The sequence below is a fragment of the Triturus cristatus genome, chromosome 1_2 (genome assembly GCF_964204655.1).
Source record: "Triturus cristatus chromosome 1_2, aTriCri1.1, whole genome shotgun sequence".
NCBI classification, from domain to species: domain Eukaryota; kingdom Metazoa; phylum Chordata; class Amphibia; order Caudata; family Salamandridae; genus Triturus; species Triturus cristatus.
The window spans coordinates 402666777-402691793 of NC_140580.1; the positions used below are offsets into that span (position 1 = coordinate 402666777).

General features: G+C 44.0%; 1 protein-coding gene across 1 annotated transcript; it reads right to left on the minus strand.

Annotated features, from left to right (window-relative positions):
* Positions 1 to 2391: 2391 nt before the first annotated feature.
* Positions 2392 to 24340, minus strand: ACTA2 (actin alpha 2, smooth muscle). Its single transcript, XM_085605705.1, has 9 exons — positions 24305 to 24340; positions 22584 to 22754; positions 20175 to 20303; positions 13042 to 13152; positions 11799 to 11883; positions 11549 to 11710; positions 8477 to 8668; positions 6673 to 6854; positions 2392 to 2714 (listed from the first exon to the last, which is right to left on the minus strand). The coding sequence occupies exons 2-9, from the start codon at positions 22710 to 22712 to the stop codon at positions 2571 to 2573; spliced, it is 1134 nt and encodes a 377-aa protein (XP_085461831.1). The 5' UTR covers positions 22713 to 22754; positions 24305 to 24340; the 3' UTR covers positions 2392 to 2570.
* Between the last annotated feature and the right edge of the window lie 677 nt (positions 24341 to 25017).

Genomic DNA, 25017 nt, shown 5'->3' on the forward strand with positions numbered 1-25017 from the left:
GGACCTCTGCCAGGGCGAGGTCCCCCGCAAGTATCTTGGAGATGAAAGTGAGCTGGGATACTGGGGGGGGGGGGGGGGTCAGTAATATGAGGAAGGGTCATCACAAGGGCCCTCATTATGAGTGGTAAGTACAATGGGCCGGAAGTTCCCAACCCTGGAATTACCGGCACTGACGCCAGGGGTGGCGGTATCTCCAGTGTGGGGGGGGGGAGAAATCCATCCCATTATGAGTTCGATCATGAGGATACCCAAAGAAATGAGGAATTAATCGGGGTATTGGTGATTCTACATTCAATCGTACCAATAATTTCACATTTTCGCCCCAGACTTTTACACAAAGATTTCAGCAGTGGAATTAGCCAAGTGAAAGTAAAGTGATCTGCGGCGTTTCTGCAGATCTCATAATTCCGATCGGGTCAGTAACTGCTGTTAGCAGCCCCAGTGGAATCAAGAGGGCTCTCATGATGAGGGTCTAGGTGGTTTTAAAAGTGCTAGTTCTAGGTAGCTTTAAATCCTAGGGGAGAAGAAGTGATTGGTTAAAAAGAGAGTTAGGGCTAAGAAGCACCTTGGAGGAGAGAGGAAAATATTTTCTAATAACTGGACTAAGGAGTCCGATGAGGCACATAATGGATTAGCAGGTTTGAGTTTAGGGATGCGTTTCAGGTGTGAATAACAGTTCAGCTGAATGAGATGATGGATGGATGTGAATCAAAGGAGAGTTGGCACGTTAATATAAATGATGAGCATGTTTACTATACTCATGATTTGGAAAAACATTTGTATAAATCATTAGTGGTGAATGAAGATTTTGCGATGAAAGTAGGTGGTGGAAAGATTGTTATTTGTTCATGCAAGTTGTTCGAGATGGGACCGTAGTGAGAGGAGTAGGAGTTCAGAAAAGTATAGATAACCTATTGGTAGAATGTGACAATGCACGACCTATTACATTCTCCTCCATCACTTCTTCATTTATGTAAGATTTTCATTTGCTGGCTTTTTCGTGCGTCAATCATTGATATTATACCACATGCATTATATTGAAATGCCTAGAAAGGTAATCACCTTTTTACCAGTGGCAGCTACCATGTACGGAGGGTGAGGGGGCGGGTAACCAATTAATTTTTTTATTTTTAACAAACTTACCTTCCGACGTGATGCAACATCCTCCGTCGGTCTTCTGGTAGGCTCCAGCTGGGGACCCAGCAGCAAACTCCCCTAACCAATCCTGGCGCTGCTCTCACCAGCATGAGAGCAGTACCAGGATTGGCTGGAGCGGTCTTCCTCAGCACTCAAGAGCACTGGAGACCTGCACTTTCTATAACCTAGCTGTCTAAAACAGGTTAGAGAAGTTTAAAATGCTTGCCCTAGCAAGAACGCCGGCCACAGAGACATGCGCATTTTAAACGTACAGCTCCTTGCTGCTGCGACTCAGCACGGCAACACTGGCCCCGCCCTGTCACTCAGCTCAGGAGGGGTCGGTTGCTGAAAAATAAAACGGTAATAAAGAAACTTTATTACTGTTTTATTTTTCAACTGTGGCCTGGGACTTTCTTAGTGGGGCGATGTTACTAAATTCAAACGGAGGACTGGCCCCTGTTTTTTTAAGTAGATGGATTGCATTTTTACTGGTTGTTGTTGCAGGCATCCAGACTCTGTAGCTGGGGATCTTTTGACTACTTTGCTATTTCTGTCAAATATTTCTTTTACCAGTGCATTATGGGGATACCTTGTGTGGAGAGTTGAATGGTGCAATGGCATTGCAGCTGGTGTCAAACGCAGCCAATGCAAGCTATTCGGACTATGATTAGTACCAATTGAACATTGCACTAATTTGAAGGACAATCTTATGACCTTGGAGCCAAGCATTTGTAGGAGCTTCTCTTCCCTGATGCTATCAAATCCTTAGTTAAAGCCGCGCCATCTTCCTAGTACTACACGTAAGCCACCTCATTCCTGACCTCTGATATTTGAGTCTGCCCGAATGGATGTTTGAACACTGCCAAATCGTATTGGTCATCTGCACTGTGTAACCGTGTAGCAGTCTATTTAGTCCAGATTTGTATTATTATTTATTTTTAAGAGCCAAAAAGCAAGATGAAGAGATTCCCCTTGGGCAGGACAGGGCAACTCTTTTAAACAGTGAAACAGAGTATCCGAAAAGGTTGCTAACTATGGTCTATCTTTATGACTACTCACACGATGATGCATATTGCCTACATTTTTATCCTAATTACAATAGATTCCTACAGCTCATAAGTGAATAGTATGTTTCCCATATTTCACTGTGAGAAGTAGGACTGTTCAAAATTGATCTCCAATGGAGCTGGTCAACTAAGTTCCACACCATAAAGAAGATTCAATATATGTGTCCAGTAAACCAAAGGAGAGATGTTGTGGGTAGCATATTTAAGCTTTATTTTTTTCAAAAAAATACATTGTATCCAATCAGTTAGCTGTTAATCAAATACATTTTGGGATGGAATTGTGGGAAAGTACTTGTTGGTACATATGTTCACAGTTACATTATATGTTGAAATCCAAAATACATTAAAAAAAAAAGATAAAAATGTTTAAAAGCATTTGCGGTGGACGATGGATGGTCCGGCTTCATCATATTCTGGTTTGCTGATCCACATTTGCTGGAAAGTAGACAGAGAAGCCAGGATGGATCCACCGATCCAGACAGAGTACTTGCGTTCTGGGGGAGCAATGATCTGGGGAAGAGAAAAATAAAGAAAATGTACAAATCAGGTTTAAAAAATAAGAGAAATTCATAAAGATGAAGATAAGGATGAAAATGAAAAACACAAGTATCTCATTAAAAATAAGTTACGTGAAGAGATGAAGAATGTACACTGTTGGATCTGAACAATCAGCATAAAAGTCAAAACAACAAAACAATAGAGGTGCTTGAAACAACCACAAGTGCAAAAGATACTAAATGGTACAAGCGTGTCTAACACCTTATAGGTGTATTTGCCTCAAAATATGCACAAGTGCAAGAAAGTCAATTGAGGGGCTAGCAAATTTTCTCGGCATGTTTAACTTTCTTGTTGAAGAACTTGATCGTTTTCAAAACTTCTTTCCCTTAACTTGTTTCTCTTTTACAAGTTTTGGACAAATCATATGGGAAAAGCTTGTTTTCCAGCATTTTTCTTTTCACTTTGGGCCCGATTAGCAAACCGTTTTGTTACACTTAGGTACACAAAATGTGTCATCTGCGGGTGCAAATGACGTCTCTGCCATGTTCCAATGGAAATCACTGCCACAGAAAATCAACTTGCTTAAGGGCTAGTGGTGAAAACATGGATGCGGCGGGTCGAGGGTCATGAGGGTGGCTATTGTGGAACACATGGACAGCAACCTGGTTATAACATTGTGGGTGTCTACAATGTTCCAAATGTTTTTTCCACTCTATTTGCACATGTACATTCAACCCTAGGAAAGGCTGGTGTAAGTGTGCAAATAGGGTGAGAACAATTCCAGTCACATCCCCATATTTTCTGAGGGCCATGGGAAGGGAACTCTTTCACTTGGAAACATATTTTTAATGGGGATAGGAAACAAAGGTAACGTGAAAATGCACATTTCTAATATAATTACTCTGACTGATAATCCACCAGAATAGGTATAGGAAAGAAAATGAGGATTGGAAATCTATGATTCGTATACTGCTATGTTATAACGCATACCAAGCCTTCTTGCAGATCATACTGTGTATGTTGATACATTTGAAAAACATTTGTAAATTGGTGAGAACTAGTAGCAAGAAGTGTCGCTTCTCTGAAGCAAAAATAGTTTTCACTGGATGCATGTGATTCAAATTGGTCTCCAGGTTTTAATTCTGAAGCTATGTAAAGTGTGACATTGGGTTACATGGATGACCGTATACTTTACAAAGATGCTTTTCTCTGTTTAGAGACAGTAGAGGTTAATTTATGTTGTAGGTGCCTGGCACAATCATGATCAGTCCTTCAAACAAAAGAAAGGACATTCGATTTTGTAGTGACATTGTCTGAAGTGAAACCGCATTACCTAGGTGTAATTCTTGCTTCCCCACCCAACCAAGATGTATATTGCTAGGAAATCTCTACCTCTCTTTGCCACCATTCTTTTATTTGTCTAATGGGATCTTAGAAACCACACTCTATTAAAAAAATCATTTTGCCATTGCCCACTAATTGCCCGATACTGTTCCAACATTGATAGATTATTGTCCAGAATATTGGCCCAACCTATATCCTTAACACCGAAAGTCGCCCTCCTAGGGATCTTTGATGGACTTGGAGGACTCAGGGGGGATCGTATCCTAGTAGGCCTGGTGATGCTGGTGGCCAAGCAGGATATAGCAAAGGACTGGAAGTCAAGAAAACCGCCTACCCTTGCTAGGTGGAAATCCTGCATGGCAGGAGCGCTAAGTAAGAGGAACCAATTTACTTTGCAAGAGGTTGTCTTAAAAAATTCCACATGCATTGTGGTAAATGGTGGGAGTATTATGATGTGTTTAGTGTACGAGATGATGTACCTACAAATGAGCAATTTAATTAATGGAAAATTGGGCGGACCCGATTGGGAAGCAATGTTTTTTATTGTTACTGTTTGTTTATTGTTCACTTCAATCGGAAACAATAAAATTGGATTATCAACAACAAAAAATCATTTACATAAAAAGATTTTAATTGAGCTGAGAATCACTTTTTGAACCTGGGGATTGCAAGTGGATCTCGGACTCTCACAAAGAAAGCCATGGAAAAGATTACATCTTGAACTGCGGGCGGCAATGCTAAATTCTCACAACGTGGTTTCTACACCCAGTATGAGCCATTCATTATCATGCTCTTCACAAGCATTACTGCGCATACTGGAATTTTACAAGGCGATGACTGTATGAGAAGCTGGACCTTCCAGTGGAGGATTTTAGCTGATTTTGACTGTTTGAATCAGTTTTCGGTATCAAGTTGGGAGGCCACAAAATTGACTTATGAACAATAGCCTGCACATCTAACTCAATTTTTGCGTGAACCAGTGGCCAGTGGAGTCTACAAATGAATCCGCAATATGTTCTACTTTACCACCTAATGAGTGTTTTCTAGACACAGGATTCAGAAACCTTATAATATTCCTTTTTGACAACCGAGCGATGAGACTTATAATAATGAAGCTTTCAACTAATCTTAGCTCCAAAACAATGGGCATACTTTTCATAATCAAACTGGAAGATTGCTGAGTAATGCTTACATGAATATTGACAAACAGTTTGCATGAACCTAAGGGCTCTCTGGTCACTTGGCCTAGTCACCACTCGCTGTGATTTGCATTTGTGTGGATCATGGTCACAAGACAGCAAAGGTAACATAAGTGCTACATTGGGGTGTTAATAGCAATGGGGTAAGGAATGATCCACGGGAGACTCCTCACCTAAATGGGGCTTTATATGTGTCAAGAAGATTGTGTTTGAGTGTTTCCTGCCGCTGGTAAATTTACCATGGGTGCATCTATTAGCTTTGCAATTCAAGTCATGCTTCTGTTATTTTTGTTAAGGAACAGATCTGCGCCGCATGCAGTGTGTAATCAGTTCACAGTGTCTGCATGGGTGGTCTTGCCAAAAATATAGGCCATATAATTTTTATTTTTAGGCTATTGCCAGTATAGAAAATATGAAGTTTGTATTGATTTGTGAATAGTTTTCTTGTTTAGTTTACATTATGCAACAGACTAAGAAAGACATAAGAACCTTTCTGAATCATGTTTAACTCTACTTTAAAGGCTTGGTCATGGATTGACCTTAGCATGGCCCCCACAATATGTAAGAGAAGGTGTCTAATGACTGGGCTGATTTAAGGAATCTGGTCGTTTTGCTTGTGAAAAGTTTGTTTCGTTTTTTCATTTTTTTAGGTTTCTGATTATTATTATTCATGTTGATGTGTGTGTTTTTAAACAAATTGTGATATTCGGATGCAGAGTATAACAGATAATATATTTTTATAACTGTTTATAAATGAAAATTAAAAATATATTTTTCGTCATTCTTGAGATACCCACTTATGGCAAAGTGTTTCTGAATGTGGTATGTATGTGTGGGGAGAGTTGAGTGCTGTATGAGGTTCAGGTTTTGGTCCTCAGGGGAATTTTGTCAATTCAGTGTTTAGAGGTACCCTGTCCCCTGGGTGTGTGGGGTCCTTCTCTTTTATTCAAGAATAAGTAGTTACCACTCAACTGTTATGGGGTTCATCAAGAAAGAGAAAATGTTTATCTCCTGGCAAACTGATGGCAATCAGGAGATCACAGAACTGATTTAGAGTTCGAAATCGAACTTGAAGTATTGGATTTGAATCAAAGATAGCAGTGAGCCTAGGTTTCTTTTTGCGTGGGTATTCTGGCTCCAACTATATAACTTCTCTCACACAGATCAATGTAGTGCCAGGGTACTCTCACCTCAGTGAGAAGACTTACTCTGAAAAGCACAAATCACCCAGTATAATTTATGGATTCTGTAAATGCATAATGCCTAAACCCCTTGATGGGCATTCTGCATGTGGTGAGTGATGCCAGTGGACGTAGATCTGGGGAATGGCCTCATTCATGTCCGCGTGACCCTTTGAGCCATAGGAGGTCAGAGCTAGCAATGCCTCCCAGTGAATAGGAGAAGATGTAAATGCAAGTTTCACATACCTTGATTTTCATTGTACTGGGAGCAAGAGCAGTGATCTCCTTCTGCATCCGGTCTGCAATGCCGGGGTACATAGTTGTGCCTCCCGATAGCACATTGTTTGCGTATAGGTCCTTCCGGATGTCAATGTCACATTTCATGATGCTGTTGTAAGTTGTTTCATGAATACCAGCAGACTCCATGCCTGTGTGCACAAGGAAAAGGGAAACAAATAATACAACTACGAGTGATGAAGGAGCGAAAAAACAACAAGGTTTTGAATGTCGCGATAGGTAATGAAAGGCTGATACCAGCAGGATACCATATTTCAAACTTTATAGACAGATGAATGCGCTCACAAACAGAGTCTGTGATGCACGTGGTAAACAGACATGTCAGTGTTTAATTTGTAAAAATGATAATAAGTGGGGGAGGGGCAAAGTTTTCTTAGGAATCTGTTGGACCTAATGCCAGTGGATCGCCGGGTTGCTGAGTACCAATGCTTCCTAGTCTTAATTCTGTCTATTTCAGCACCTTTTGCTTCCTGTCTCCTTATTTCACTCTTGCATGTGCTTTCTCATCCCTGTTTCAGCCAGATCTTTCCCTATTTTTCTCTTCTACTTTGTTCGCCTGGTTCCTCCTTTCTCCTTCTCTGGGTCAAATTCTAATGATGAAAAACAAGTCGAGGTAACCAAAAGTGAATACCAGTTCCCAACACCTGCAACCACTGGCTTAACTTGAGCACTGCATTTACCTACTAGAGCTCAATCCTCAACTAACAATAATTCACGTTTTGTAAAAAAAAATTGCACTAAAACCCAAAGTGGGTGTCTGCTAAACAAATGCAAGGAAGTCAGTAGACTTGTATATAGCCAAATACTACATTACTAATGTTTCCATATAGAAATTAATAGGTACTACAAAAGCTAAGAAAGGAAAGGGATACAAGAATTTACCAAAAACAAGACACTCTAATTACCAGGCCTCTGCACACTGAAAACTGTGGACTTGAAATACCTAGACAATCAATTATTAAGGACTTCCTAATAAAACCTAAAAATCAGATCAGACATTTTATTTCCTGTTAATTTTGAATATCTACTTGAAGCAGCATTTGACTTCCCAGAATCCCCCTTATTTTGGTTGGTGGCAACTACGAAGCTAGGCCCTTTTTTTACCTGGGCAAGAAACATTCAATAAGCACTGGCTCAAAGTGACTAATCAGCGCCTAGCATTTTTCAGCTGCAGGGTGCAGGATTTTTCAATAGGAAATAGAAATACAGAATTGGAAGTGGTTCAAGGTTGACTCTCAGGTTCCTTCTTTGGTGGTTTGGGGCCGTCGCTTGATGGGATGCCAAGTAGAACTTCCCACTGTTGACTTAACAAAGAGGTGGGCCTATCAATTCACTGAGTAGCTGATACTAAAAATCCAAGTGGATTTCACTCCCCTGCCATGGGGATGAACAGTAAGGAATTGAAGTGCACTGCATGGACTCTCTGTAGCCCTCTAATCTCTTAGGACAACGGAGAGTTTAAGGTAACCTGATTGGATAGGTGCCCCAACATATTATCTGGATCCCACAGGAAAGTTTAGGTAACCTGATTGGCCTTGTGACGGCCAATCAGAGTGTCCAAAATATTCTTGGCCCGCTAGGGTAGGAGGATGGCTAAGCGTCCTATGTAGTCGGGGGCATTTCATGCCCACACTTGTCAAATTCTGCACAAATGGATGTGCAAAATGCTGAGTCATTCCATCTCTTTTCTTAGTATGAGGGTTAGGGTAAGGAGTAAATGTTTTTATCCTTTCTCAAGCAACGCAGCACTCACCAATGAAGGACGGCTGGAAGAGGGTCTCAGGGCAGCGGAAACGCTCGTTACCGATGGTGATGACCTGACCATCAGGAAGTTCATAGCTCTTTTCAAGAGAGGAGGAGGAGGCGGCAGTGGCCATTTCATTCTCAAAGTCTAGGGCCACGTAGCACAGTTTCTCCTTGATGTCGCGAACAATTTCACGCTCAGCTGTAGACGAAAGAAAAAACACATTTTCAATTGTTAATGGCAAGCAGCATTCCATTTATGTTCCCGTTGTGACACAAAGTAGCTTGTGATTTTGTTCCCTGAAAAGTTTGTTTAAGGCCATGAAATGTATGTCTCAACGCTCAAAACAGCCTCCTTCCTCAAATGAATTTGCCTTTAAAAAATAATTAGTGCACTTCTTAGATTAATCAGACCCTCACGTTCCCCGCCCTTTATATTAAGAAAGAAGTTGATATATAAATAAAGATGGTGTCAGGACTTCATTTACCAATACTTGATCACACTTTTGTATTCCTATGTGGAAGCATGTCCATTTACTGTTGCTCTCGTTTATTCTACTTTGCGACATTCTTACTTCTTACTAGACATGCTACCCTTAAGCTAGACAGAAACAGCAAGAGAGAAGAACAGAGTGAGGGAGTGGAAGACATAAACATGAGTTAGTGAGAGACTGAAAAACCGAGATGGAGAGAAAGGAAGAAAGAGGAAGAGAAAGGGAGAGAAAGCGAGATACCTTTAGAGAGGGATAGGGCCAGTAAAGGTGGTTGGTTTGAAAACAAAATGGGTTAAAAATCCTCGCTACATTTAATTCCACCCCATGTCTTTCAACTCACTCCATCTTGCAATAATTATCTATATGAATCAGATCTCAAGTGTCTTTGTCTGTAGTGCTCGTTTTCACCAGGAGAGCGGTGCAACAGAGAGGATCATGCGTGGATGGGCTGAGGCGCCATTTCTTGTCGATAATCCCAACTTGGCAGAAGCTCTTACAGTTGTATACGATGGATGGAGAAAATGGGGAGCAGGACCGCGTGACCCCCTGACTCCTCTCCCTACTGCCCCTTTTTCGCCACCCTTGGACTGTAGTTGATTGAGGGTTTAGAAGGTTGAGTCGAGGTGGCCAGCGGGTGGCCAGCTTAGTCAACCTCTGCGAGCCATGCCACCACACTATATCGCTCACAGAATAGCTACAGTTATTCTCAGGCAGTAACACCTAACTGTTGAGCTACTCTACAGCCACCCATCACCATAAGAGCCCTAAACGACTCCACCCACTTGACTTTGTGAGAAGCCGAATGCATTTAAGGTAACAGCACTTCCGGAGAATTAGAAGGTGAGACATGCAGTACTTGACACAAAGTCCTGCTAATGCTATGGCGGGCTCATGTTGGACACCATGCGGTAAATATGCAAGGCTGCACACATGCTGTGCAGTGTAGTGGCATCAATATGTTACTCACACTCTGTTGAGGACTATGTGCTGGACAAATTCAGGAGTGGCCTCAAGACCTGGCTGTTCGAGTAACCCCACCCCACACAGCACCTGGATACCCCTCGGGGTGATTAGGGAGCTCTACAAATGCAGATTTTTTTTTAAGGAGTTACACAATGGTACTGGGTACCAGAAGTAGCAAGCCTTTCTGGTCCCACTGCAGAGGAGGCCCTACCAAACCCAGCGCACTGGCCGTGCCCTGCTCTACCTGCTTACTGGGGAACCCTGCATCTGCACAAGGGCTGGATAGTGGAGGCGAATCAACTTACAGAAAACCCCAGGGAAATCCAGGCTCTGAGCCAGCCTTTGTCCGCGAGTCTCTGCTCACACTCAATGTAAAGTGCTAGTAAACATTCAAAATATCCAAGTAGGAATCTCTGTATTTCTGGGACAGACTATTCCAATTACCTGTGGCCATCCCTTTCCTCCTCTTCCTTCCCCCGCTGGTCCTCCCCTGGAGAGTGTCCCATCGGGCCTGGGCGTGTCCGATGCCCTCATTGGATTGGTTAAAGCTCTGCCAGGCGGAAGCCGCAGCCTTTCCAGAGTGATAGCTTTCTACCCCTTCCTCCTCCATGCCTAGGTAACGCAGTGCATGGGAAGTATTCTCCGTGTTCATTGACGTCACTTCATGCAGCGAGGGTGTTTAACCCAGAGTCAAACTTCACTCTGCAGTGAGGATGTGCTCACTCTTAAAGTTGAACTTGCATTGTTTACGCCAAGAGCCCGCCAAAATGTCAGAGCGACATCTCAAAGCCAATGCTGTACTAACCGTAGATGCTGCAACCTATAGAAGCTACGTTCACGAGGTAGTTCATGTTAAAGACAGGACAAGCAGCCCCAACCTGTGGCTCCCAAAGCTTGAAAGCAGTGCTGCACCGGCAGGTGCATTAACCTACCGCACTACCTTACCAGAAACCAATAGACCTAATGCATGTTTGTAGAGATTGTAGGCTAGAGCTTGAGTTCAGCATTTGGTGGCCTGTCAGGTCAATTGTTGTACATCACTTCATGTATTTTAATATTGATCGTGAGCCTGGTGTTGTGACCTCAATTTATAATGACAACAGAAAAGATACACCCAAAACACTGATCACCAAGAGGCGTGACTGTCATTATGGAAACCTAATGTATACTTCAATGCTCATTTAAAACTGAGTTCTAAATCTTGAAGTAATACCACAATGAAGTAATACATTTGCCATATATAGGAGGTACAGTGTTATTGCAGCATTTAAGGGATAGGCAGAACAAATGAGGTACATTTTGGGGAACAGTGGGTTCCAGTACCATGAATGTTGTAACACGTTTTACTGCATTTTCCATACCACCATCGTTTTGATGGTAGTAATTTGCATAAGTTAATGGGATGTTGCCACACGACTAGAATTCAGTGTGAAAAGTTTAGATGTGTAGTTACCTTAATACGGCCCAGTTCTGCCATTTCCATGAGGATCTACATGAACACATGAGTATAAAAAGGTGGAGGCGTTTTGGTCTGGATACAATCTGTAAATGAATTTCACCAGCGGCTGCCAGGTACCATGGAGACATGAAGGTGTGCATAAAATGAAGCTAGAAGAAAGACTCACCAGTAGTCACAAAGGAATAGCCACGTTCCGTGAGGATCTTCATGAGGTAGTCGGTGAGATCACGGCCAGCCAGGTCTAAACGCATGATGGCATGGGGCAGGGCATACCCTTCATAGATTGGCACATTGTGGGTGACACCATCCCCAGAGTCAAGCACAATACCTGTCAAAAAAGGGAGGGGGGGCATGGTTCAATCCATTGCTTCTAGAAACAAGGATGCTCACAAAGAGAACCAGAATTGGACGCTTACCAGTTGTACGCCCAGATGCGTAAAGGGACAGCACTGCCTGAATAGCAACATACATAGCTGGCACGTTGAAGGTCTCAAACATGATCTGAAATGTAATTGAAATTTGTTTGTTTTTTATAAAACAATCAGCTACAATGTCCATGACCTGATAGTGAGGTGGCAGTGAGGCACTTGGCTGCAGCAAATGGTCCAAGAGTCTAGTGTGCTCCGTGATATGGCTTACGCGAACAGTTATATGCGTGGCCCCTGCTATAACCTATGACCCGTACCCCCCCATGGACCTTGCTGCAAATAAAGCCCTTGCTACACCCATGACTTATGTCATGACCAACAGCTAGCGCTATAACTACAGTGCTATAATGCATGTTCTTCCCATGGCCTATGTCCTAGGCTACACCCGTGGCCTATTGCCAGTGCTACAGCCTTGGCCCTGCTGTACCTATAGACCATGGCCAATGCTCTGCCCATTGTCTCATGATAAATGCTGTTACCATTGACTCATGATAAATGCTGTGTCAGTGCCCCCTAACCACTGCTGTACCTTTCAACCATGACCAGTGGTATACCCACAGCCCATGTGCTATGCTATGCCCATGGCCATGACAAATTACCATAGGCGCCTAGAAGTCTAGCCCTACAGTAATTATTTAAATTATAATACAGCACTGGTTTTCTTGATAGTATGTTAGACACTGGGGAGCATCTTTTTAAATAGCCTTTTCCTGCCTGTGTGTCTTTTTGATAGCCTTGGATTCCATTAATGTAATACATAATTAGGAATTTGAGGTTCGCCACACACATGGCTCAACATCCCTTTAACAAACCGTAGCTCTCATAGGCTCATAGAGTTTTACAGTGGTGCATGTGTCAGGCAAACGTTTGGGTAGCTCCATTACCACGTGCCCGCCATTTTTGTGAATTGCTCAAGACACCACAAAAATAGCGGAAGTGGACTTCACCAGCACAAGGTTGGGTGGAGCCAAGCATATAGAAGCTGAAAAATGCTCCATCAAGTTATTCCCCCATCTGCTTCCAGAGATATGTGTTTACCACTCTAGGTCATGACCTCTAAAGTGCACAGTGTCTCTTGGTGTCCTATCCTTCGCTACACATTTGATGAGCGGCTCATCTCTTTACCTGTGGGTTACTCGGTGTCCTTTTGTGCCTTGGTTAGCTTCCCTGTCTGATCTCTGGTGCATGCCCCTTGGCAGTGCCACCAGCTCGTCAGCTTGCGGTTGCTTACCTGTGTCATTTTCTCCCGGTTGGCCTTAGGATTTAATGGAGCCTCGGTTAGCAGTGTCGGGTGTTCTTCTGGTGCCACTCGCAGCTCATTGTAAAAGCTGTGGTGCCAGATCTAGACAAAACAAAACAGAAAAAACACTAAACATCTAAGGTTTTAGTAACATCTGCTCTTTTTAGGTTCACCTGGCTCCCTTGCACCATTTAAGAGTTGACTCTTTACAAAACCATGCTGTTGTGTTCCTGTGCGAGGCAAGCAGAGCACAGCAGGCCTACACCACCTGGGTGGGGACTAGAAACCTTGGGACATATTTACAAGGAGCTATTGGAGCGTGGTGTTACGTCAAAATTGGTAACGCCATGCTCCAACAGTTTCAAAAGGCAGGGATGCACCGTATTCACAATAATACGGCGCACCCCTGTGTTTTCCCTAGTGTTGGTGCAAAATTAGCTGCCTAGCGCCAGCGCAGGCACCCTACTGACATTTTGCGCTGCAGTGGCAATTCTTTATGTGCAGGAAGGGACACCTTCTAGCACATAAACTATCTTTACAGGCAATTTGCTCTAACTTTGTATGCTGTAGAATGCAGCAAACACGGAACGAGCAAAATACGAGGAGAAGTAAAACATTTCTCCTTGTATCGCATGCTTAACACCAGGTATTCCCTGGAGGTATTTTTTGTACTGCCCCATACCTTGTAAATATGGGGCCCAGTAAAAAAGTAATGGGTGTTGCATTGGTACGCCCACTGCAACACCCATTGCACCCTAAGTGCTGCATGAATAGGGGCATTATTTACAAGGTGGTGTTAAGCCATGTTAAGTGGCTTTGCGCCACCTGTAAATAAGGGGAAGAAGTTAACGCCACCAGAAGGTCGGAGAAAGTGACATTCTGGTGGGGTTAAATAAACCCTAGGGGCAGGAGCGCCCATGCAGGTAAGAGCGGTGGGGCAGGGTGGCGGGAACTCGATAGACGAGGACGAGGGAAAATTAAATAAATAATTAATGTTCCCCTGACGTTGCCTGTCGAACCCCCCCCCACCCCTCACCGCCACTCTTACATGCATGTGTCGCTCTTGCCTAGGGGCCACCAGAACGCCACTTTTTCCGATGCTCTGGTGACATTATCTCCTTTGCCTTCTTATTAATGGCCAAAAATACTGCCAGGGAATACCTGATCTTAAGCAGGCGAAACGAGGAGAAATGTTTATTCTGCAGCACACATAGATAGAGAAAAACACCTGTAAAGATTGTTTATGTGCAGAAAGGTGTCCATTCCTGCTCATAAACAATTGCCCCTGCAGCACAGCCCCCCTAGCAAAATGGTGCTACGTTGCCTGCTCTGGCGCGAAGCAGCCTTGTTTGCGCCAGCGCTAGGGGAAACACAGGAGTTTGCGGTATTGTGAAAATGGTGCATCCCTGCGTTTTGAAACTGTCGGAGTGCTGTGTTACAAATTTTGGCGTAACACCGCGCCCCAACAGTTTCTTGTAAATATACGCACTTATCTTGAAGAGTGTAGTGAAAGGAAATACTCCAATCGGAGTCCGTGTTTTTAGTGGTATATAAACTTCTTTCAGAGTTAAATGTGTGACAGGTACCACACCAGTGGAACTTCCTCTGCAATCTGCCCATCTTGGTCTCTGGTAGAAATGATGGCTGATCCCACACCTGCCAGGACCAGCTGACCTACCAGCATATCTGTCTGCTACCTTCATGGAGCAATGCCACAGGGCATCCAGCCCGACAGGTTGGACATGCGCAGTGGCACCTCTGCAGCTCAGTGTGCTGTGGCCAGAGGACGGAGCGCTGCATGCTATTATCTGATGCAGGCTTATTTACTAGTATAAATGCATCATTTGTTTTGGGCGCAGCCTGCAAACTGACGTGACAACTAGGCGCTTCGTTCGGCTGTAAAAACCAGCACAGGCCCCTCCACTACCCGGTGGCGCCCACAATCAATATTTCAATAACAGGCTAAATCTTGTAAGGCAGTATGCAGTCCCTTTCGCATCATTGCACTGTATTGCAATTGCATTTATATAGCACTTGCTACCCCTGATGAGGTGTCGAAGCCCTTTTTCGGCGAGTAGCACGCTACTCCAGAACCCATAAAGGATTAGTGGTGAATTAGTATAGTGAAATATGGAAGTAATTTGAGTGGTGGATATGTTAGTCACTTATTTAGATTGAGAAGGATAGCTATGGAATTAAAAGGCACTTTGTCAGCACTTCAACCAAGATATAATAAAAGTTAGAATAATGACTGTAGGAAGAAGAATTCAAGGGCCCTGCAGGATGGTCTAACTACACTGCTGCATGGATTCAATCTGATGGCCACGAAAGGAGGGGCAGCCACAGCCATTGTAGGCTGGCAGCGGGAATGAAGAAACAGGCCTCACATATGAGATGTTTTCCAATATTTGCAGCTACGTCAGTGTGTGGCACGGGTGAGCTGCTCCCCAGCTGCAGCTCTTCATTAATAATGCACGCTGCGTCCATTCCACAGACCAGGGGCGTGCAGTGACTCATTAGGCACCAGCTGGGATGCTCGCGCAGGCTAATGATCACGGACAGGTTCAAATTGCCCTCAAAAGGTCAAAGGGGTGAGTCACCTTCCTCTGAAATGATCAAACTGACATGATTCCGACTATACGCGTTCACAAATATTCCACTACTGTTTAACTCATTTAATGCAAAATAAACTTGTGCAAAAGACTCTCAAATTCCAATTGCGCACAAATATTTATCACTATTTTTTGCCTTTAGTCTGAATGTGTTGCACTATCTCCAACACTTTCTGACAAACCATTTTTTTTAAAAGCGTCTAAATCATTCAATTTTAGTAGGTTTTAAAATACAGAAATTCCAACATATTATAGGTGACACACAGAGTATTAAAATGCACGTTTATTGATGTACCTCTCTTCGTTTCATTTGGAGCAGGGTTGATCTATTGTAGTATGTAATACATATTCTCAGAATATATACCAGCTAACATGGTCGTTGCTGCATTTACAAGGCCTAACATGATCTGTATTCATGAACCAGGTGTCACGTTGAACGTGTGAAGCATTATGGGGCCGCAATCCGTTATAGCACACTGTGTTTGAAACTCGGTCACCGTTAAGGAAAGAGGAAGCACATGCGGAACTGTGTTGTGTACCTGGGAAAATGATGCCTTGCTTAGGATAGGCACAATATGCTGCACAATGTAATGACGCGAAAGAGCGCTGCATATGTTTGGGTTTCGCCCTCTGTTTTTTTTATTTTTTTGCACATTTATATAGCTCGAACTCGACCCGAAGGTATTGGAGCGCTTTACAGGAGTACCGTTCCTACGTTACACATTCAGGCACGGGGCGATTAACTGATTTGCCCAGAATCATAGGATGTGGACGCGACCCCGAGGCTCGAACCCTGGTTTCTAGCACCTAAGTCGGCAGTCTAGCAGACGGACCACATCCCCTCTGTCTTCATGTCTTCCTGAAAAGAATGATGAGCCACCATTGTGGTGAGGGGGGGGGGGGGGGGGGTCTGTGTTGTATTTTACAATGGCTTAGAAGGCTTGAAGCTCTCAAGCTTTTCAATGTTGTGTGTCTACACGATTACACGCAGTCACCACCAGGGGATGGGCTCTCACAAGTACATTTTCATTAAAAAAAACACCCGTTGATTTATACACATTTTTGAAACTCGATCAAAAGCATTTAGAAAAAAACTTGAAAGTTTACACCCTAACGCGATGGTTTACGTTCGATCACGTGCCACCAATAAGAATGAAGTTCCGATGGTAAGCTATGGATGTGCTGCTGTTGTGTAATTGTTTGCTGCAGCAGAAGAGTGTGTGCTGCGCTCTGATACGGGCCGCCATTGCAGTCCTGCACTTCTGAAGCCATAAATGGACAGGAGCGTCGAAGAACAGGACGCTGAAAACAAACACTGTGTGCATGCTCACTGTGTCTAAAATAAATAAATAAATATGTGCAGAGGCCCAGAGCTTTTAAAAACAGCTCGCCTCTGCCGACAATTGCAACTGTGGTTGAGTTTTCATTCAGCCTCGCTCCTCTCCCTTCCACCACTCTCTAAACTCTGTTCATTTGTCTCACTCATGCAGCTTTTTTCATCCCTACTTTCTCTTTTTGTCTCATTGTTCCTGTCTTGCTATACCTTTTCTTTCTCACTTCTCTGTCTTTCTCTCTCTTGTTCTGGGTCCAAGATTGATGATGAAAGATTTAAGTCCCAGTTCCCCCGGTGCCCATCACCTGGCACCACCGGCACAAATGAAGCCGCGCCTGTCTAGCCGCAAATAGTCTGTCATTGTGCCCAGCGCTGGCAGACTATTTACACAATGCACAGGTGCAGGGCAAGATCAGTGGCCCTGCTGTAATTAACGGAGGAGCGGGGAATGCAGACTGTCGTTCCCTTTAAAAGCTGTGTTCAGGCATTAAGTTGTGAGAGCACGGGAACCCCTTAACCTTATTTCATGCAATCTTCTAATTACACATCTTGCTTAAATAACTCACGATTGCAGAATTATATTTCTGCAGACGTACAGTCCCTCTGCAAACGGATGCAAATATTCCCACCCCATGCGATTTTTACCACTCCTGACTGTACTGCGATTGTATCTATTTTCACATGAGTGGCATTACAGTGTGGTCTTGGCCAGGTTATTCGTCCTCAAAACTGTAGTTAACGAATTCGCAGGCACATGTTAGTAAAACAGCCTTTGTGGCCAATGAAGGGCCCTGGAGCCCTAAGTTAACCACTGCGTATGGGATGGAGGCATAAGAGTCAAAGTGCATTACCGTGCTGTAACATGAAAGCAGTAGTGTCTTGTAGCATTTCTAAGCTAATAGTACAGATGTCAATACTGCTCTGATATCAGAATGAGAAAACGTGAGATGAATAATTCTCGTACTGACGCCACAATTTAGCTGCACTGCTTGTTTTAATAACCCTATTTATGTATCCTATAATGCTTCAACACGCCTAACAGGCTCTAACAGCAGGGTCGAAGCCTCCCGCGGTGCAGCAGGTGCAGTCAAGGGTGTCATTTCCTTCCTTGACTGGGGCCCGCGACACACTGGCCACGCTCGGGTATTTAAAGAGTGTAAGCTGTTTTTTGTATGTGTATTTGCCTGCAGAGTTGTGTGCCTGTTGTGGCTGCGGGAGTATTATGAACACATACAACAATAGCATTGTTGCTTGGTGGAAATGACGTCAGCAAAGATGGGCGCTAGAAATATAGCCCAGGAGTGGCGGTATTTTGTCAGTGCCCAGATATGTAGTATCCCAAACACAACGTGGCCTCTTTCCCAGCATGCTAGGCGCTCCATACTTACATGTCTGCCGCCGTGATCATAAGCATCAGTGGGCGACTCACACATTCTTTTCCACTCTGCACATTAAGTCGAAGTATGTGTTCTGTTTGTCCCATTAGACTTAGTCATGTCTGTGTATATCCGCCATAGAGCCAGAGTGTGTCTTACTTCCATGTTAGTGTGTTTCCCTGTCACTGTGTCCTCCGAGTGCCCACACCACAGCACGCATTCCAAGGGTCAGCTTCCCCAGTAGCAGTGTGTGTGTGTGTGTCTCTCCAAGTGTCTTCCCTGTCTCAGGGGAGGGGTCTTCCTGTGTGCAGGACTTCCTGGCCAATAAGAAACTGTCATTTTGTTCCTGCCCCCAAGTCAGTGTCTTCCCCTCCTGTGTTTCCTGCCCCCCTTAGTGCGTGTCCCTGCCTCAGTATACCTGTCTGTGCCTGCTCCAGGGTCAGACTCCCCGGGGTCAGTGTGAGTGTCTCTTTGTACCGGTGAAGTGTGCTAGGTGTCACGCTAGCTCCTGTCCCAGTATCAGTGCACCCCCTCAACCCCCCAGCACCGGTGTGTCCCGGTCCAGCATTAGTGACCGTGCTCTCCTGTCACTCTCTTCCTGCCCCAGCACCCGTCCAGCCCTGTCCTTATTCCTTCCTGTCCTATGACAATGCCTCCCCATCGCAGATTGGGGGCACACTCCCCTCCCCCCATCAGTGTCCTCCAGTGTCAGTTTTCCTCTCCTGCCCTCCCTTTATCGCAGTATCACCTTTAGCATGTTCCCACCGCAGCTCCAGTGTGTTTTTGTGCTAATATCCGTGTGTGTCTCTGTCCCTACTTGTGTGTTCTTATCCCTATGTAATTGTATACTTGCGCCCCAGTGTCGCTGCCTCAGTGCCAGACTTAATGAGACCCTGCCCAAGTGTCAGTCTGTCCCTTACTCAAAATCTTCCTGTCAAGAAATCATGTGGTTGCTCCCGATAAATTGCAAAATAGTATCAGTGAAATAAGTGGACTGGACTGGAGAGCGCCCTCTGATGGGCTGGCACTGTTAGTTCTGAGTCTGGAGAAGGGATAGGGGCTAGAGCTGGTAACACGCTGGGGGTCACGGTATGCTCATCTTTTCCTTTCTTCCCTGGGCCAGCGTGCCACTGTAGATCTACGCCTATTTCCAGTTTACTTTTATATGTTGTGATATACAGGTGCAACATTTTTATTGCTACTGATATGTCATATTGCGTCGCTTTACATCCATATAGTCCCTCACTCACTGAACCATTTTCATGTAATTAGTGCGTTATCTGCTTCATCGGTCACTTGTTGTGTTGGTGTTGCTAACGATTCATAGGATGTGCGAATGGGGAGGAGCCAGTTGTATTTTTTTGTCTTGGGTCATCATGTGGGTCATCATGTGGTTCCTTGCCCATGAGTGGTGGGGACAAGCGAGCAGTCTTGTAGCCCTAGTGAGGCACACTTTACCAAGCTGTGGGCCCTCTAATGGAGAAGGATGCAACTTGGTAGAAATTTTGGACATGAGCGGGGCTGCTGAATCCCCAAAATTCTAGTCAGTTAGATGTGTGGGGTGGGAAATGAGGGTCCAACCGTGGTGGACGTCCCCAGACTCTCATACATCCAGATTCCTTCAGATTAACTTTCATCTTATTTTGTGAATCTGATATGTTATGTTGACCTGTTGTTGCCAATGGAAATGACAGATTTTTTGCCATGTCTAGATTCAATATACCTTTTATTGTCTCTGACAATCCTTTGCTACATTGATTGAAGGAGCAACATGCACACGCTAATTCAAAGTATCAACCATACCTTCTCCATATCATCCCAGTTTGTGATAATGCCGTGTTCTATTGGGTATTTTAGGGTCAGGATACCTCTCTTGCTTTGTGCTTCATCACCGACATAGCTGTCTTTTTGGCCCATCCCCACCATGACACCCTAGGAAAACAAATAAAGAAGAAAATATCAAATTGGGTGTCACTAATATGCACAGAGAAACCAGAAATGCCAATATTGCTTAGAAATAACTGTTTTTGTAAGTAAAGGTGTAACAAAAATATTGCTATGTCTATTAAAATTATCTCACGAACTGCAAATGTTGACGCTGTATCATGTTTCATTGCTGAAATAGTGACTATAACTGGATGTTCTGTTCTAGCATGAGGCAAAGTCTAACGGCCCCACCAGCAGGAAGTGCCCTATTGCCCTTGGAAACAGAACTGTTTGTCCCTATGATGGGGTGGGGCTGCAAAATGTCATTTATCCAAAAGTGGGAAAATTCCTCGAACTGGGACTCAGGAACTGCTTTCTTCTGTTAGACCATTTATAATGTTTGCTTGGATTGCTCGATACCAAGGTTTTCTGCATAGTGTAACTGCATGTGAAGACTCTCTTTCCTATAAGGAGCTCATTGCTTTATCTGCGATCTAGAAATACAGGTCTGTGATTTTCAATTGTGTACAGATTACTATAGGGTTGCATTACTGATAGTGGTCATAAGCCTTCATTCTCCACCAGTACCTAATAACATATGATTTTCTTTTTAACAAAACAAGTTCAAGCAGGGGTCTGTCACTGGCAATTACATTCCCTTCCAAGAGAGCCACCAGTCTGTTTTATCAAACTTGGGCAAAACAGCTAGAACGAGTAAACTTTTAAATATTTCTGTTGTTAGAGATTAAATGTCACTCAATTTGCAACTTTGTAAAATCAACTTAATATCCTTAACATCTGCCTTATCTTGTATGTGGGAAAGCTGCAGAACTTTTGATTTATATTTTATGTGACAGGGCTACTCAGCTTTTGTATTCCAGCTGTTTGTGGAAACGCAAGGCACTGGCAGGCCTGGGCTACTTCAAGTGATGTCAATGCCAGAAATATTTTCCTGGTAAGGCAGTGGGCTACCAGGTTTCTTAATGCTGGTGGACTAAGGGAATCTGGCCTCTGGTGACCACTGTATGGCTGTGGGTATGCATGTAGCCATTACAGCATTATGCAATAGTTTTTCTTGCAATGCTCTATTGTGATCAAGCACATAAGGGAGCCAATGATGTTCCTTGTTTTATTTTTCTCGCCAATATATGGAATAAATAGATTACATGTGGCTTATCTCACTCTTGATATGATAGGCCTTGCATTGAGAAAATATCTGTAAAATCAACATGGGACAGAGAGACACATGTTTGCTAAAACTAAGAAATAGAGAATCTATTCATTTGTGATGGGACAAATTTGCCAACATAATTTTAGCTGTAGATTGAAAGGAATTTGTTGGCAGACCCATTTGCTTCCCATTTATGGCTCTCTGCAAGAGTGGCCTTGGCAGTTCCTGTACACTAAGGAAGGGATGGCTGTTCTGGCCTTAACTGCTACTTTTTGCCTCACTGATGATCCTGATATATTTTATGAAATGGATTCCTGCTCTTTCGTGCCTGTCGATTGCATACATAATGTATCACTTGCTCTTCAAAATCAAAAGACACTTGCTAACATGCTAAATGCACAGCCCAACAGACTGTCTGGCACACGTTTGATTGAAATAAGTGGGACATCAAGTCCTATAAATGATGCGAGCACATACTTCTATCAGCATTTCTGTTCTATAGAGAAACTGCAAATTGTGGTAAGGTCTGTGCCACCCAAAAAACTCGACTAACTTTTCGGAAATTAATCTTTTTAAACACAGTATTAATCCTAAAATATGCTGATCCGTTGCTCTGAGAAGTAAAGTAAGTGGGATCTGGTAAGGGGGGAATATACCTGGAAAACCTCTTTCACAATCCATCTAACCCTTCTCATTTAAGAAGCCTTTTCCAAGGGGATTCTAGTTCTGAATGATGGATACAAAACCGATTCCTATCTTGATCCCACAACCAACTGTCCTGTGCCCATCCTTCTCAGAGGACTTACCGAGCATTGGAGGCCACACCCTGCTCTAGCTTGTTCCCTCATCACCCTGTTTCCTTGTCGTTCCCTGAACCCCAGTACATCTGTCCTTATCACATACATTGATAAGCTCATAATATTTAATGGACTTCTTACTGCAAACGTTGGATCAATAGCCAAATAAAAGAATACCAATAAACTAAAACATACATTTGATATCTGGTCACATTATCAATAGACCCCACGCCCTCCTGTGTCTGGCTCTATGGCTTGGGTCCATCCCTGCAAGACCCAGAGACAGGCGGCAAGCAAATAGTAAATATGGGCGTTAACCTGATGCCTGGGGCGGCCCACGATGGAAGGAAAGACAGCCCTTGGAGCGTCGTCCCCAGCGAAGCCAGCCTTACAGAGCCCAGAACCATTGTCGCACACCAGTGCAGTTGTGTCTTCCTCGTCGCACATCTTCTATGTCAACTTCCTCAAACTTCCCGCACAGAAAAGTTCCTAAAAGAAATAATCACAAAATCGCATCAGAGTTTCATTTTTTTCCAAATAAAGTGTTCCGCCTCATGTACAAATGATCAAATCTAGAAATTGTGTTCAAGTTTTATTATGTTACCATTGAGAAAATAATCAAAGTCCGTCCAGCAGTGTAGTTGTGTTGTGAAGGGACAACTGCATTTTCAAATACATAGGAGAAACCGTGTGTGGATGTTGCAATTGATGTTAAAATATTATAAGGTATTTAATATGCTTCACTGCATAATACACAACTGCTGGAGTGGCAATGTTGTCAGAAATCTGTTTAAAATTAAATATGTAGCTTGAAACTCAGCATTGTAGCAGTTTCCACTTCGGCAGAAATCAGTGCTGATGGAAAGAATTCAAGCATTTCTTGTCATGCTTCCCAGAGATGTTGCCGAGTAAAAAGAAAGTATACTACACTCTGCACTTATGCTCGTTTGTTGCCAGGCACAACAGGATGAAAAATGTAAAAATCTCTCAAAATGTTCCTAAACATATTAAATGCAGTGGCTGAGAGAAACTGAAGCGAAGATTGTTTGGGAAGAAACACACCCCGTTCCCACACAGATCGCTCACGCCGGAGCAGCTTGAATGAACTACTTGAGCTGGAAGGAAAGCCATCATGTCCTAATTAGGACATACTCCTCCAAATGTCTGTTTTTGGAAGAGAATTCCAGGTCAAGGGTTTTGCTTAAACACCAGTTCAGGCCAGGGCTGTGCCAAAAAATGACTGCAGGGGGTGGGGCGACGAGGCTGCTGGTTTATAGCTCGCCGGAGTCTAACAAGAGCCATATTTAGTAATACGCCACAAAACTTGAGGAAATCGGTGCGCGAGCCTCCAGTCGGTGCTCTCTGCTGCCACCCAGCGGGCTGTGGTCGTAACTCCTGACAGCATCTCCCGGAGCTCTCACCCTCCCTTCCCCCGGCAGAGGAGAGCGCAGCAGGATGTAAACAGGCATTGTATCGCACAACAAGCCAAACAACGTTAAGGTGAGCAGTGCACTGCGCTCTCGGTGCTTCGAAGAAAAAAAGCAGCATGGCTCACATTCACATGCAATGCTATCTTAGCTCATTAAAATGACACGCTCTTTAAAACGTCACATTGCCGCAGTTTTATCCTACTGGACACTTCAGCTACCCATAGGTTCAATCAGATGCTACGAAGAAACTGTGCATTTAAAGTAGGCGCGGTGCTAAATCACACAGTAACACCCATGCGGTACAGTGTATTGTAAATAAAGATTACAGTTTCTTCTAGGCGCGCGCTGAGCCCCTGTCAGGCACAGTGAGACATGCACACATCTGCCAGCGCTGCATATGTACATTGAATACCCATATTAGCGGTAGCAAAGACTGCACTTCAACAATGTATCTCAATTGTTTCTCGGACCCAGGTAGAAAGCAAGTATGCAACTGGAAGTGCAATGGAAAAAACAGCAAGTTGGATGCACTCTGAGGCCGTGGGAGCGCGCGCTCTCACGGGGGCGCGCACATGCAGGCAGCTCTATGTAAACAGGCGCGTCACTTACCCTGACTTGCTGGGGCTAGCTGCTCTGGGATGGTGCACTGAGATGATAAAAGCCGTATGGTTATATAGCCTCATGGCCAGTTCTCCTCCCACCGCTTTCCCAAACAAGGAGCAGAGACAGGATCCAACCTCATCTCGCACTCTAACACAGCCTTATAGGGATCTCGGCACAAAAACCTCAAATTTGGGTGGACAAGGCCCCTGGGTCTCTTCCACCGCATTCCATTGTAGTATTCGCGAAGCAGGAGGAGCCCTCAGCTGTAGAATATAAACATATTAGATATGCACGAGAGTGGCTGAAGCACACTGACATACTGTACTCCTGACCGGAGATCTCTGGCACTCCCAGCACATTCCAGCGCGCGAGGAGCATCCCTCCTGACATAACATAAAAGGTAGCGTTTTCAGACGCAGCACACCGTGAGGCACCGGGGGTTAATTCACGAATAAAAGAAGGCACTTTTTAATGCGATTGCAAAGTGAATGGATTGTTTCAGCATTGAGGAATCATCGTATGCCACAACCACAGGGACACGACTGACGTGCACTGAAAAAACGGTGCTGAGCGCATTTCTGTTGAGCTCAGAATGGGAATCTGTCTTGTTCGACACCAGGGTCGGACTGGGACAGGAAACAGTCCCAGGCACCAAAATGAAAGTGGCCCCCAATACTGAATTAGCTATGTAAAAATGTGCCCATGTTTGCTAAATGCGA

Coding starts and splice junctions, on each gene's coding strand:
- ACTA2 (XM_085605705.1), bottom strand. CDS start 22,712: ATGTGCGACGAGGAAGACACAACTGCACTGGTGTGCGACAATGGTTCT. Junction 6,855..8,476: donor CTTCCAGCCGTCCTTCATTG/GTGAGTGCTGCG, acceptor TTGTGCACACAG/GCATGGAGTCTGCTGGTATT. Junction 2,715..6,672: donor CCAGTACAATGAAAATCAAG/GTATGTGAAACT, acceptor TCTCTTCCCCAG/ATCATTGCTCCCCCAGAACG.